The sequence below is a fragment of the Lingula anatina genome, chromosome 3 (assembly GCF_051362555.1).
Source record: "Lingula anatina isolate TDL-2025a chromosome 3, LinAna3.0, whole genome shotgun sequence".
NCBI classification, from domain to species: Eukaryota; Metazoa; Brachiopoda; class Lingulata; order Lingulida; family Lingulidae; genus Lingula; species Lingula anatina.
This window is the reverse complement of record NC_141769.1, coordinates 1,658,109-1,671,377: the sequence shown is the minus strand read 5'-3', so window position 1 is coordinate 1,671,377 and position 13,269 is coordinate 1,658,109. Positions and strand designations below refer to the sequence as shown.

Sequence of the window (13,269 nt, the reverse complement as noted above, 5' to 3'; positions counted from 1 at the left end):
TGGACTCGACTTTAAATTGACATCTGAAAAGTTAAATATATAGTGCTGCATCTGTTAGGTTTTTATTACATACACATTTGAATAAAATTAACATCAACATTAATTTTTCATCAGTGCTTAATTTTGCAAGATTTTTATAAGGAAACAAGATCAAGCCTTCTGTTAATCATTTTATTAATTATGCTTGAGTGCAACCCCACTTTTAAATTGTGTTGACTGAAATTAAATGGAATCTGTTGTCAAAGTTTCTAAAAAGATCGTTCTTTTATTTGGATGGCCAATTTAATTTTTCCCTAAGGGAGCAATTAAGAATGGGTAAAAGGTGGTGGTAAAGAGTAAAGTAATATTAATAAGTTCTTACAATAAAATGTACCGTGGTCTTTGATCATTTACATAAATACATCCAGGTGTTTTAAATAATGTAAAATGATATTAGCGTGCACGATTTTCTATTTGTAAAATTCAATATGACACAGCTGTTGACATAGATATATGATAGACAAGACTGTAAAATCATATATAATTTTATTGTTCTACAATGCTAAATAACAAATTTCATGTAAGTAAACTCGGACATAAAATCTGAAGAAGTGAGCATTCAAACCAGTCATATCAATTTCAATTGTGCTTCCCAAGTTTCAGCACCATAATTAGGCTACATGTTAAAAGTATAGATATATAAATATAAAAAGATAACAATCTGACAGTCCACAATTATTCAACGAGTTAACAACAGATTTCTTCCAATCAACTAATGGAATGTTGCCACTGGGCATTTTTCCCAGCTGATAAATTTTAACCTTACACTGCTTGAAGTTATTATATTATTGTAGAGGAAACCAAACTGATGAAAATCTTGAAATGGTTTACACTGATTTTCTCCTTATATTTGCTTATACATAATGAGGCTCTGTAAATAATGTTGAATTCCCCCTTTTTATGGTAATATGAATATAATTATGTATGGAAGATTTTGTGCATCTGCAGGATATAGTTTGCATATATGTGTAGTCTTCAAATACTTCAAAAAAGAAACAACAGAAAGAAAATACTGGTTCAAAGATGGCTCCCAGCAATCCACAGAGAATTTTTCCCATTATTTTATATCTTGAAGAGTAATTGCGCAACAGGCAGGCTATAAGGGCACTTGAACTTATTCAAAATTAAGCAAGTCAGTGCCATATTTTACCTGGATATGTTGTATACAGTAGCCTAATGTGTTGGCTGCTTTAGAAACGTCCCCATGAAACCATAATTAGAGTTTTAGCAGGTGGCCTAGATATAATAGGAAAGAGAACCACCGTGAGTGTAAGAGGCATTTGACAGCTATGAAAATCCTGCCAACCCCATTATGTGCAAGAACAGACTTGATGATGATGATGATGATGGTGATGATGATAATGTTGATGAAGAGCTGGTGAGGCCCCCTTGGTATTACATTTGCGTTTCCTCAAATCTGTCGTCATCATCGTTATTGTCCAAATTGCAGCTTGCTGCACTGTTTGCTGTTTGTTGACTTGACTGAGCCACAGGCTGGTTTCCAATGGAAAAATGGGCTTGGCGAGGAGAACCCTTTCTATTGCATAGACAATGAATTTGTTCATTAGCACCAATACTGTCCCCACTAGAGTTCAAGCTCAAGTCCAGTTTTGTAGATAGAGGGCAGTGCTCTTCATGAGAGTCCCCATTCCCAGAATGGAATGCCATGGGCCTTGCTGTGGAAGTTTCACTGTGTTTACTGTTTAAAGATGAGTTTGAATGATGATGTGAAGGTGTCCCTGTTACAGGTACAGAGGACTGTGGTTTATTTGATGGGAGCAAATGTGAATTTGATCTTGGAGAGGATGCCTTTGATCTCGTGGGCGGCAATGAAGACATCTCATTTTCCACTGCAAAGGCTGAACTGTCTTTCACTTGTTCTGATGTGGGGCTTTCTATCTCAACTTTACACACCCTTATGTTCCTCCCCCTGCGCTTCTTAGAATTCCCACCTTTCTTCAGACAACTGTTGAGGATTTTTTCACCAGAGGCTGTGACTGTGTCGCCGCCTATGGTTGTGTTGTTGATACTGCTACCTTGCACATTGCCATTTGGAGTGTTCTTCAGTCCCCCGTTACTGACCGGGTCAGTCTGAATACATTTGTCCTCCATGGGGACAGGTTTTTTGGGTTTACGTACAAGAATCATCTCTCCCTCTTCTATGGCTTTCTGGTATTCTGGTGGCACTAGAAAGTGATAAAAAAGTGATACTTCAAAGTGACTAATGATTTATAACACTTTATTCCTCATTCAATAAATATATTGCTGCAATTTTACATACAAATAACACTATCAAAGGCAGCCATGAGCTAACAAAACTTCCTTAATTCTTCTGATAATGGATGAAAAAAATCTTTTTTTTTTTTTTTCATTTAACGAAGTTAAGAAAATGTTTGTTTTTGCCACATAATCAGCACAACATGAAACAACTCAACAATTCTGCAAAGTAACACCTACAAACATCCAAGAACAAACACTCACTGTCTCTAGTAATTAGGTCACTTTTATTAGTGGAGGATGACCCAGAGGGAGATGTCTTTCTGGTCTTTGTGGAAGGTCTCTTGGCAGGTACACTAGACAAGGAGGCCTTCCTTTTCTTCTCCTGTTCTGCTAACTGATGGTTCCTCAGCATTTCTCTCATGCTTCTCACTGTTAACTCTGCAAAGGTTGATATGATGACCATTCAAGACTGACCAGTAATACACATGGGGTCATCACTAAAATGACCAACACCTTACCCCAACTGGAGCAGATTTTATGAGAAATTGTCAAGACTTGCATTTCTACAAATTTTGGAAATTGAATTAAATGCTACAGGCTTATGTCAAGGCAAGATAAGTGTAAAACTGTTGATGTATGTATTGAAAGCCTGTCTCTTTCTGGGTGTTCTCATTTGCTTCATGTTCATCTTCATTGAATATCCTTATAAAATTGGTTAAAATATTTTTTAAAACCTTTAAATAAAGTTTGAGCATAATGTAATATCACATTGCTAAATATTTCACAGTAAAAGAAAAATTAAAAACTTAATTAACTTCAAATCAGTAATATGAACATATGCAATTACCAATGCATTCACCTGCAGATGAAAATATCATATACATACATAAATAAGGTGGATGTACCTTTATCCTCTGACTAAAAGCCAAATCACCTCGATCATGCATCATGTTTATAAAAACTGTGCAATTAGCCCAACTACTTGTGCAATTATAACACCATCTATCAATCACACACCACTTTAAGTATAAAAGTTTGAAGCAAAGGAAATTGTCGATGGCAATGATTAATAAAATGAAGTCATGCCACTAACATTGAATTAACAGTAATTAAATGAAAAGAAATAAGCAAGCAACCTATTCTACAATTTGTAAAGCAAGTGTTGTTTATTGAATGATTAAATGCCACAATTTTGTAATTTTGTGAAAGTTTTTAAAATGTTCATTTTGAAGGATTTTTTATGTTATTTTCATCCATGAAAAATATTATGTTAGTTGCAGTAATCAACAGCTTGCAATTTAAGCAATGATACCACAGGTGAAGCTCGTAAATAAAGTGCAGGTTAACAGTAAAATCTTGCATTATAAGCATGCTAGCTGTTATGAATGCTTTTAGTGTCCTGCCATAAAATATTAGTTTTTATATCAAATTAGTACTGATATCAAGCAGCTACTAATCATCTAATTTCCAGTCATCTTTACAAAGATGTTCTCCATTTCTTTTAACATTTCCTGATCATTCACATGCACATTCAATTTGATAATCTGTTAGTAGCCATGCCTATGTCGTCTAGTCTCAAGTTACCTTCAGTTAACTGGCCATTCCTCAGTAATTCTCTCATACTGCGAACAGTAAGATCTGGAAAGTAAAGCTACAACTGCCAAACACATATCTCCTCATGCACTTTAGTCAACCTTGTCAACCATGTCAACCAACAGTCTGACAACCACCTGCAGATCTTTCAAGAATGCAGACATGAAAATAACACACTTTAACTAGTCTACTCAAGGAAAAAGACATTCTGCTGACAACCATCATTATCAACCATGTGACAGATGCTGAGTTAGAAGTATGCCCAAATCCAAGATCAAAAAACAAGCACAGAAATCTTTATTTCTAACCAGCAACAAAAAGATGGGGGAAAAGATTAAGCCAATGAAGGAAGGTGAAACTTTCTGTGTATTTAAACTTTCTGCACAATAAAACATCACAAACTGCTACATGTGTTATATTTCACACACATCAGCTTGGAATGAAAAACCATGCATGAAACCTCACTCTTCAACCATCAAGTTAGGCCCTGACACTAATGTTTTTACAGGAAGTGAAACTTCAGCTTTACACTTTTCACAAAAGAACTTTCAAATTGCTTTACATATTTTATAATTCACACATTTCCAGTGAAAAAGTTTCAGTCCTCATCCATACAATTTATGAGACTTCTTGTGCCCAGAAAAAAATAAAACGACAATGAAAGAATTTGTCTTAGTGTCACTGACTTTGCAGGTTGAATGTTAACATGCCACATGCCTTTCCATTCTCATTGAATCCTTTCTACAAACCCCAAACAAACCTTTCGTGAACATTAAAAAAAATTTAACATTCATAACCATCCATTCCATACAGAATCTAAAAACAATCCTAAGATTTCCTTAACACTACTGCTTGCCTGATTCCTTACCCACTGAGGACTGTATGCCTTCAAACTCAGTGGTGGAGTCCTCGCTAAGAGCATTGAGATAATAGTTGTACATCCTGGGTAGCTGTGCTATAAACAGTCTGTGCTGCTCCAGTGCTGGACCCCAGTCCACTGTATGGTGAGATACAACTCTTAGTCTCTGAAATATTGAATAATATCATAGTATAGAGATAGTAGTTGTCCAGTCCACTGTATGGTGAGATACCACTCTTAGTCTCTGAAATATTGAATAATATCGTAGTATAGAGAAATAGAGGTAATAACAATATTAATAAGAAAGAGTGGTATTCAAACTACCAAGGTCATTTTTTGTTTGAAGGATGAAATATTTTATTAGGAATATATTTCTTCAATTTAGATTATATTTTTCTTTTCCTTTGTTAAATTTATATTTTATAAGAGACATTGAACTATTCTTTGCCTCACCTCGCAGAGAGATCCATCCTTGCAATTCTTCTATTAAGATTCTTAAACTCCATTTTATCTCACCAACTAATTATATACTTTGTAAGAGACACTGAACTCCTATTGTCTCACCTCACAGAGAGATCCATGTGCCCTACAGATGATGTAGACGGCCCACACAGGAATGACTACAATGGAGACCAGGGCCATCATCCAGCCCATGATATCAGCCCATAGCGGGAAGGAATACTCCACATAGGAGGCGGCCGTGTAGTCTGCCAGGGAAAACACAAGGACAAACTGAAAGAACAAATATTCATTTAGAGAAACGCAAAGCAACAGAGTATGTCTGTGTCGTGGGTTGTTAGACAAAAAGTGCCTCAGTGAATGTGATGCACATGTTTTGTATCATGCTGATTATAGAGTTTAGTTTCCAGTATTCTAGTATTGGTCCGAGACTTTCTCTTATTCAGGGGAGCTCACTGCCTCAGGGGTACTCGGAAACAGAAAGTAAAAGTGAAAAGGGTGAAACAAGCATCCTGTAGTATCACTGGGTCAAGATAATCCCAGCCTGTTTCCCCTATCACTTCACTTAGTTTTCAAGGAGGAAAGCTCATACCTGTTCACCACACAGTCCAACTCACCGTGATAATAATGGGTGTTATCAGCCTCCAGAGGCACTTCCACATAAAGCTGGGCTCCCTGCCAATCATGGCCTTGATGTCAGCCCCAAACCTGTCCACCCCATACACCCAGGACAGGGCTACACACTCACAGATCCCTATGATCAGCACACTCCAGCTGGCTGCATAGTGGTCCATTAGCTGCATTAGGTAGATACCTCCCTGGACAGATAGACAGATATATTAGGTGGATAAACAATAACAAAATTTTGAATTTTTTTATTATAATTCAATAAAATTTTTTTGCTTTTTACTACTTCATGGTATTGCTGCTGGCAGACAAAAGTGTTTGAATGTCTTAATTTTTCAAACTGTAAAAGAAATTCAACAAATTTGTTTACACAAACCGTAAGTATTTGGCAAAATAAAAACAACAGAGAAAAGAAAATGCTCTGTTGTATAACAACATATGACATACAACTCACCTGAGTGCACATTGGCAATCCTAAGAAAAAATATATCAAACAGAGCACCAAAATCAGCAACACTTTCCTCCTGGGTTTGGTGTTGTCAAACTTGTGTGGAAACTCATCAGCAATGGCGGTGGACACAGTCTCCACGATGGCAAACTGTGTATCCAGTCCCACAAAGAGCAGCATGAAGAAGAACAGTATTGACCAGAGTGGAGACACTGGCATACGTAACACTGCGTCTGGGTAGATGACAAAGGCAAGACCAACCTCTGAAACAGTACAATAACCTTATATATATAGATCTATGATCAGATTTTACTGTTCTTTTTAAAGAAAATTAGGAAACTTTTCAAAGCAATTTCATGTGATGAACTCAAAGATTTGCCTTTTGTTTTTCACCCCATTCTCATAGATTAGATCGACCTACATTGGATCGACCTAACTCCCTGGGGGTTCACGCTAAATAGCTGTCAGCCGGGCGGACACGAAAGTTAATTACCCCTTAAAGCTTGTAGTAGGCGGGAACGGACACTTAAGGGGGATTATCTGACAGTAATCTAGTGAGACTCCCCGCAGTGATAGATCGATCTAAAAGTTGTGAGAACAGAGCCTTTAATTTTGAATATATCAAAGCAGGGCCAATGTCTGCTTTTCAATAGCAGACTAATTTTTTTAGCTATATTAAATGTACTAATTACCTGGACACTATATAATGTAATCTAATGTAATTCAATTTTATTGTTCTTATTTCTGAAGCAGTGCAGTCTAAGATCACATCTTTTAGCCTACCTTCTGATATGACTTTATCAATAGTTGTTCCCATCTCGTGTGCCATGACCCCCATGATGGCAAATATGACCAGTCCAGCAAACACACAGGTGGCACCATTACCCAGAGCTATGATCACTGCATCTCTGAAATTATAACACATGACAACTCTTTAAATAATATACAGTAAACACACAGGTGACACCATTACCCAGAGCTATGATCACTGCATCTCTGAAATTATAACACATGACAGCTCTTTAAATAATATACAGTAAACACACAGGTGACACCATTACCCAGAGCTATGATCACTGCATCTCTGAAATTATAACACATGACAACTCTTTAAATAATATACAGTAAACACACAGGTGACACCATTACCCAGAGCTATGATCACTGCATCTCTGAAATTATAACACATGACAACTCTTTAAATAATATACAGTAAACACACAGGTGACACCATTACCCAGAGCTATGATCACTGCATCTCTGAAATTATAACACATGACAACTCTTTAAATAATATACAGTAAACACACAGGTGACACCATTACCCAGAGCTATGATCACTGCATCTCTGAAATTATAACACATGACAACTCTTTAAATAATATACAGTAAACACACAGGTGGCACCATTACCCAGAGCTATGATCACCGCATCTCTGAAATTAACATACACAGCAACTTGTTCATGAAACTTTTTAGATAATATACAGTAATTCTTTGATCCAAGAGAAAACTTTTATTAATCTGAACAAACTGATTTTTGTCCCAGTCCATTAAGTATGCTTCATAAACATAAACATTTTACATAATACCATTCATAAACTGTTTGAAAACTCAAATTTTTAAGTTGCATCACAAACTGGGGCCCTTTTCACATTGTGTGGTTCACTTTTCTGTTTTGCACCATTTTTGAGACTGGCAATTTACATAGAGAGTCATCAAAATCCCATCCTCAGCACAGTCAGTTACTAATATCCAGATTAATTTTAATTGGCCCAATCAGTTAAAGGCAGATTGTGAAACAGAAAGGTACATACTATGTGAAAAAGGGACTCAAAGTCTAATTACAGCTTCAGTTCGAAACATTATTTGACATGGCCCTAAAACAGCATAATTCTAATTTTAAACACGTTTCAATTTTCACAGTTAAATCAGTAATGAACCATTCCCTATGCCTACTAACCTGTAGCAGTTATTATGGAACTTATTGTAGCTGGCCAGAGTGATCAGACCTCCCCAGCAGGTGGACAGTGAGAAGAAGATCTGCACCGCGGCATCCTTCCACACCTGAGCTGAGGCCAGTTTTTCCCACTGAGGGGTAAAATAATATCTGATGCCATCCTCAAACCCACTCAGTGTGACTCCACGTATGAACAGAATGAACAGGAGGATGTATGGGAATGTTGCTGTAAAATACACAACCTGAAATATAGAAATATTTCAATTATTTACAAAGTATTAATGATGTAACTACCATTTAAAACTATTACCATTACTCCACTTGCTATTATTGTTACATGTTCTATACTTCTAAATACTTTACACAATCACTGCAATTCTTTCATTTTTCATCTGGCAATTTATACTTGTTCAAAATATCTTCTTTGGGCCTCATGGTTATCTCAAAGGTATCCTTACACATCTGACTAATATTCACACACTAATGGAGCATACTCTACCTTTCCTGAAGATTTGATGCCTTTAATGAGGCACACAAAGACTAATATCCATGCCAGAGTAAGGCACAGTAGAATATGCCACTTCATGCCACCCAGATCCTGGATACCTTCTGACTTGCTGAGGACATGTAAACTAGAATGATAAAACAAAGACTTGTTTATTAGGCTGAAATATGATTTGTTTAAGAACTAGAGAAGCACTCAGAGAGTGCAGACCTTTTCCAAGGGAAATTAATTTTCATCATCTTTATTATTATTATTATTATTATCATGTGTCGTCTCTTTCTGCATTGTTTATTACGTCCTAAAGAGCCGGGCCCAAACAATGGTCCTGAGGCGCTAGAGGGTAGTTGTTCCTTTCTACTTCATTGATAGCACCCTTCGTAGTATGTGTGTTGTGCCGAGGAGAACTATCTTCTGGACTTCGTGGATGTTGATGTTTCCAGGGATTTTGTCGGTGTATTTCTCTAATCCCTTCTTCACAAGTCCCAGAGCTCCAATGACCACAGGTATTGTTATGGTCTTTGTACCCCACATTCTGTTGATCTCGATCTCCAGGTCCTTGTACTTTGACAGTTTTTCTGTTACTTTGACAGAGGTGTTGCGTTCTGATGGTATTGCCATGTCTATAAGGGTGCATTCCTTGTTTTTCTTGTTCTTGATAACGATATCTGGTCTATTCGCTTTGATCTCTCTGTCGGTCTGTATGGGCATGTCCCACAGGATGGTGATCTCATTGTTCTCAGTGACTGTGTTGGGCTGATGTTCATACCATTTGTCAGCTGTCTTGATCTTGTATTCTCTGCAGATCTTCCAATGCAGGTAGGTTGCTGCTTTGTTATGTCGGTGAATGTACTCTGTCTTTGCCAGTTCTGGGCAGCCTGAGATGATGTGGTCAATGGTCTCTTCGTATCTTCCACAGATCCTACATTGTGGGTCAGTTCCATCTTTGATGATGTGATGGTGGTAGGCTCTAGTGGCCAGACTCTGGTCTTGTGCAGCAATGATCAGGCCTTCTGTCTCAGTTATTATTATTATTATTATTATTATTATTATTATTATTATTATTATTATTGTCATCAGTTCATTGATCACCACCAATACTTCATTGATTCTTAATTATTCCATTTCAAACCTGTCCTGAAATATTCTTCATCATCAAAATATGCTTGTAAATGACTTCTTCCTTGGATGGCACTTTGAACAAAGAACTAAGAAAATTGCACTTGTATTTCTTCTACAAGAGGACAAAGAAGACCATAGACTGCACTGAAGACATTCAAATACAGGCAAGCCTACACCAGTTGTAATTAAAATAAAGGCGTTATTGTTTGTAGTGCCAGCTGTGGTATAACTGGACTCACCTGAAGTACTCCTCACTGGGACTCCTAAACTGTGGCAGTGTGGCGTTAACTACAGCCGTTATCGCTGTGGTGATGGTCTCTCCTATGTCCACCTCTGTATCTGGACTCTGGGTAGTGTTACTGGCCAGGAAGGCAGCCAGGTTAACACTGGAGATATTGGGGAGACTGGAGGTCAAGTTGCTGTCTGTTAATACTGAGGAGAGAGGTGTGGATTTAGTAGGAGCTGCTGTGGTGGTGGTGGTCAAGTTGGACTGTATGGAGTAGGCATTCTCTGAACACACTGGAAGAAAATGGAAAGAAAACAATAAATCTGATTTTAATATACATTACACAATCAACGTCAATAACATTTATTATCATATTCTTGACGTTACTTAATTTAATTATTCAGGGTGACTCCCAACAAAATCACAACCATCATTTCATCCAGTATTACAGATTAAAGACTGTTTATGTGTCAACTTACAGGGTGTATTCCATGTATTATTACAGTGGGCCCAAGGCAAGTCGGCAGTCATGGAGGCAAAGAGGTAATATAATGTCCAGGCAATGATAACATTGTAGTATATGGCAACAAGACTGGAGACTATCACCATGGCATATCCAACTCCTACAATATAATAACAATATCTCTTTAATAAAAATAATTTCTATTCCATATAGATAGATAGATAGATAGATAGATAGATAGATAGATAGATAGTATAATGATAATTTAGAGAACATCTCATTGTTTCAGATTAGTCATCTTTTCTGAATTCAAAATTAATTTCCAATTAAAATATATTGAAAAGGCTCATTATACAAATTTGTTTACAAACATTCAAATAGTAAAGAAGATTAACAATTCTGAACAGTAAACAGATGCAAAAACTAAAATAAGGGAAAGAAAAAAAAGACCCACAAAGAAATGAATAATGGTTGTACATGATCATGATAACGATGCTAATATTGATGATGGTGCTTATCTTCACATTGACGATCATACTGTAGATAATGATCATATTGATTATTATAATGATGACAGGATGGTGAAAATGTGAAGACATTAACCCTGAGTTTACAGCACACCCACCTTTAAAGATGGGCGACACCTTCCATATGGTGATGGGCCCCAGGCTGGCAAACTGCCCAAACGCCAGCTCCAGGTAGAACAGAGGAACTCCAATGAACAACAACATGATTACAAATGGAATGAAGAAAGCACCTGAAAATGAGAACAAGTTATGAGGATATCTATCACTCTCTGGGCATGAAAGGTGTCTAATTCATGGGTTTATAGCAAAGGCTACTGAGCTCTTGTTGATAGTTCTTCTGATTTATTGGAGTTAGCAATTACCTCCTGACACTAAAGGCTGTGGTCGTTTGGTAAAAACATAGGAAATTGCGACAATCTATCACTGAATACATCAATCTGTGTTGTTTACCACATTCTATTCAGCTTTAAGAAATATTTCTTATAGAGATACAAATTCTGTTTCTTGACGCCCAGTATAAATCTGTACAAGACTGCGTGATATGTTTACAAAAAAAACATAATGAACCCAAAAATCTGCTTACAATAAACCAAGGGATCATACAGTCCCAAAATTCCTGTAAAAATACATTACATCACAAAGCATGTTGTATCTATATTAAAAAACATCAATAACATCAAATGTTTCAGCCCAAAATCTTGCTCAGGATTATTTTCCCATTACCTGACTACATTCCATCTGACAAATAAATCAAATCACCACTTCAATCTTTGAATCATTTGTCCAACAATCTTTTATAACTGGTGTTCTTCACATATAGATAACTTAGCTTCCCATAAGAGGTCTTTTTTTTTACATAAATCAACAGTCTTTTAAAATAGGTGTTTTTATAAAGGAGCTCTTTTTAACATGAACATTATAATATCACTGTTATCCTACCTCCACCGTTCCTATAGACAAGGTAAGGAAACCTCCATATGTTTCCCAGTCCCACAGCATACCCCAGGCAGGCCAGGAAGAACTCCACCCTACTCGTCCAGTTGCCACGCTCTTTGTTTTCATCCTCTCCACTGTGGACGTCCGCCCAGCTTGTTTCCGCCTCTATGACGCCACGGAAATCTTCCATGGCGGACTCGGTCTGGCTCTGATCCCGGCCCTGGGAAGATGAAAATGTAGACACATTTTAGTCAGGTTGTTCAGGTGTGTATCTGTTACCATAGTAACCCTAATTTCAGAACCAGTGGATGCCTGGTTATTATTAAATTTGGATATATTACATAGAAATTTAACAGTTAATGAGCTGAAATATATCCATATGAATTGTGTATGCCCTCTTATGGTAAATGCCTTCCTGATAAAAATAAAAATAAAATATAAGGATGACTTTGTTATTGCTGTAGTTTGCTTGGATAGAACAGTTTTATACCAAGCTGTTACATGTCTGGAAAAGTATACAGATATCTCTTTGCAACTTCAGCAATCTAGCTGTTCATCTGTTGGTATATTTCAGACCAACATCTAAATCATTTTATTCTGAACACAGCTTAATACCTTTTTTTCATCTTCTTATATAATTACTTTGCAACCTGGGCAATCAGTTCATCTGTTGGCATATTTCAGACCTCACCAACATCTAACTCATTTTATTCTGTACTAGCACACAGCTTTATATCTTCTTACTTTTCTACCTGTCTGTTCCTAGAGCATATGTTTCAAGGAAATAAGGAACGCCCAGAATGTTTCTACAGGAATGATTCTTACATATCTGATTGGCCTGCTGTCAACAATATATTGAACCCAAGCAGAGATAATGGCATCAGGACACGGCAAACAAATTAGCTTAATTCTACAGGACTTATAATGAGAAAAAATACCCAGAAATATCTATGGATAAATTTAATCAGATTTCATTAGTTGCTGCACCACACTTGCTCTTCTGCCATTATTCCTGACCCCACTCTCCTTTTAATCCCATGGAATCTTGCTTGATCACACAGCAAGTCTAGTATACTACCCGTATATATAAGTCCGACCTTTTCTTACAAGTATCTATATGAGTTGATCAGCTACTAGTACACAGTAAACATCACAGCTATTGAGCACTTTCACCTGCACTCAAAAAATGTAAACACACACAAACACACTTCATAAACATCAAAAATTCCCTTTAAAATATTTCACACATCCACAAATAAACAGCAAAAATTGTCATTGGACATAGCTT

The 13,269-nt window shown here is 36.8% G+C and overlaps 1 protein-coding gene across 6 annotated transcripts in view; it reads right to left on the bottom strand.

The window, feature by feature from the left end:
• Positions 1 to 508: 508 nt before the first annotated feature.
• Positions 509 to 13,269, bottom strand: part of LOC106156982 (uncharacterized) — a 54,732-nt gene continuing 41,971 nt past the window's right edge. For 2 of the 6 annotated variants that reach the window (XM_087009400.1, XM_087009404.1), the window contains 14 exons: positions 11,985 to 12,201; positions 11,144 to 11,275; positions 10,535 to 10,678; positions 10,069 to 10,348; positions 8,705 to 8,837; positions 8,209 to 8,447; positions 7,029 to 7,153; positions 6,252 to 6,508; positions 5,788 to 5,988; positions 5,276 to 5,443; positions 4,709 to 4,877; positions 3,844 to 3,897; positions 2,521 to 2,697; positions 509 to 2,225 (listed from right to left, as the gene is read on the bottom strand). In XM_087009400.1, the coding sequence (XP_086865526.1) occupies positions 1,435 to 2,225; positions 2,521 to 2,697; positions 3,844 to 3,897; positions 4,709 to 4,877; positions 5,276 to 5,443; positions 5,788 to 5,988; positions 6,252 to 6,508; positions 7,029 to 7,153; positions 8,209 to 8,447; positions 8,705 to 8,837; positions 10,069 to 10,348; positions 10,535 to 10,678; positions 11,144 to 11,275; positions 11,985 to 12,201 (3,087 nt within the window). In that variant the 3' untranslated portion in view covers positions 509 to 1,434. Of the gene's footprint in view, positions 2,226 to 2,520; positions 2,698 to 3,843; positions 3,898 to 4,708; positions 4,956 to 5,275; positions 5,444 to 5,787; positions 5,989 to 6,251; positions 6,509 to 7,028; positions 7,154 to 8,208; positions 8,448 to 8,704; positions 8,838 to 10,068; positions 10,349 to 10,534; positions 10,679 to 11,143; positions 11,276 to 11,984; positions 12,202 to 13,269 lie in introns of those variants that run through there. The other 4 variants (XM_087009401.1, XM_087009402.1, XM_087009403.1 and 1 more) reach the window with 4 other exon arrangements.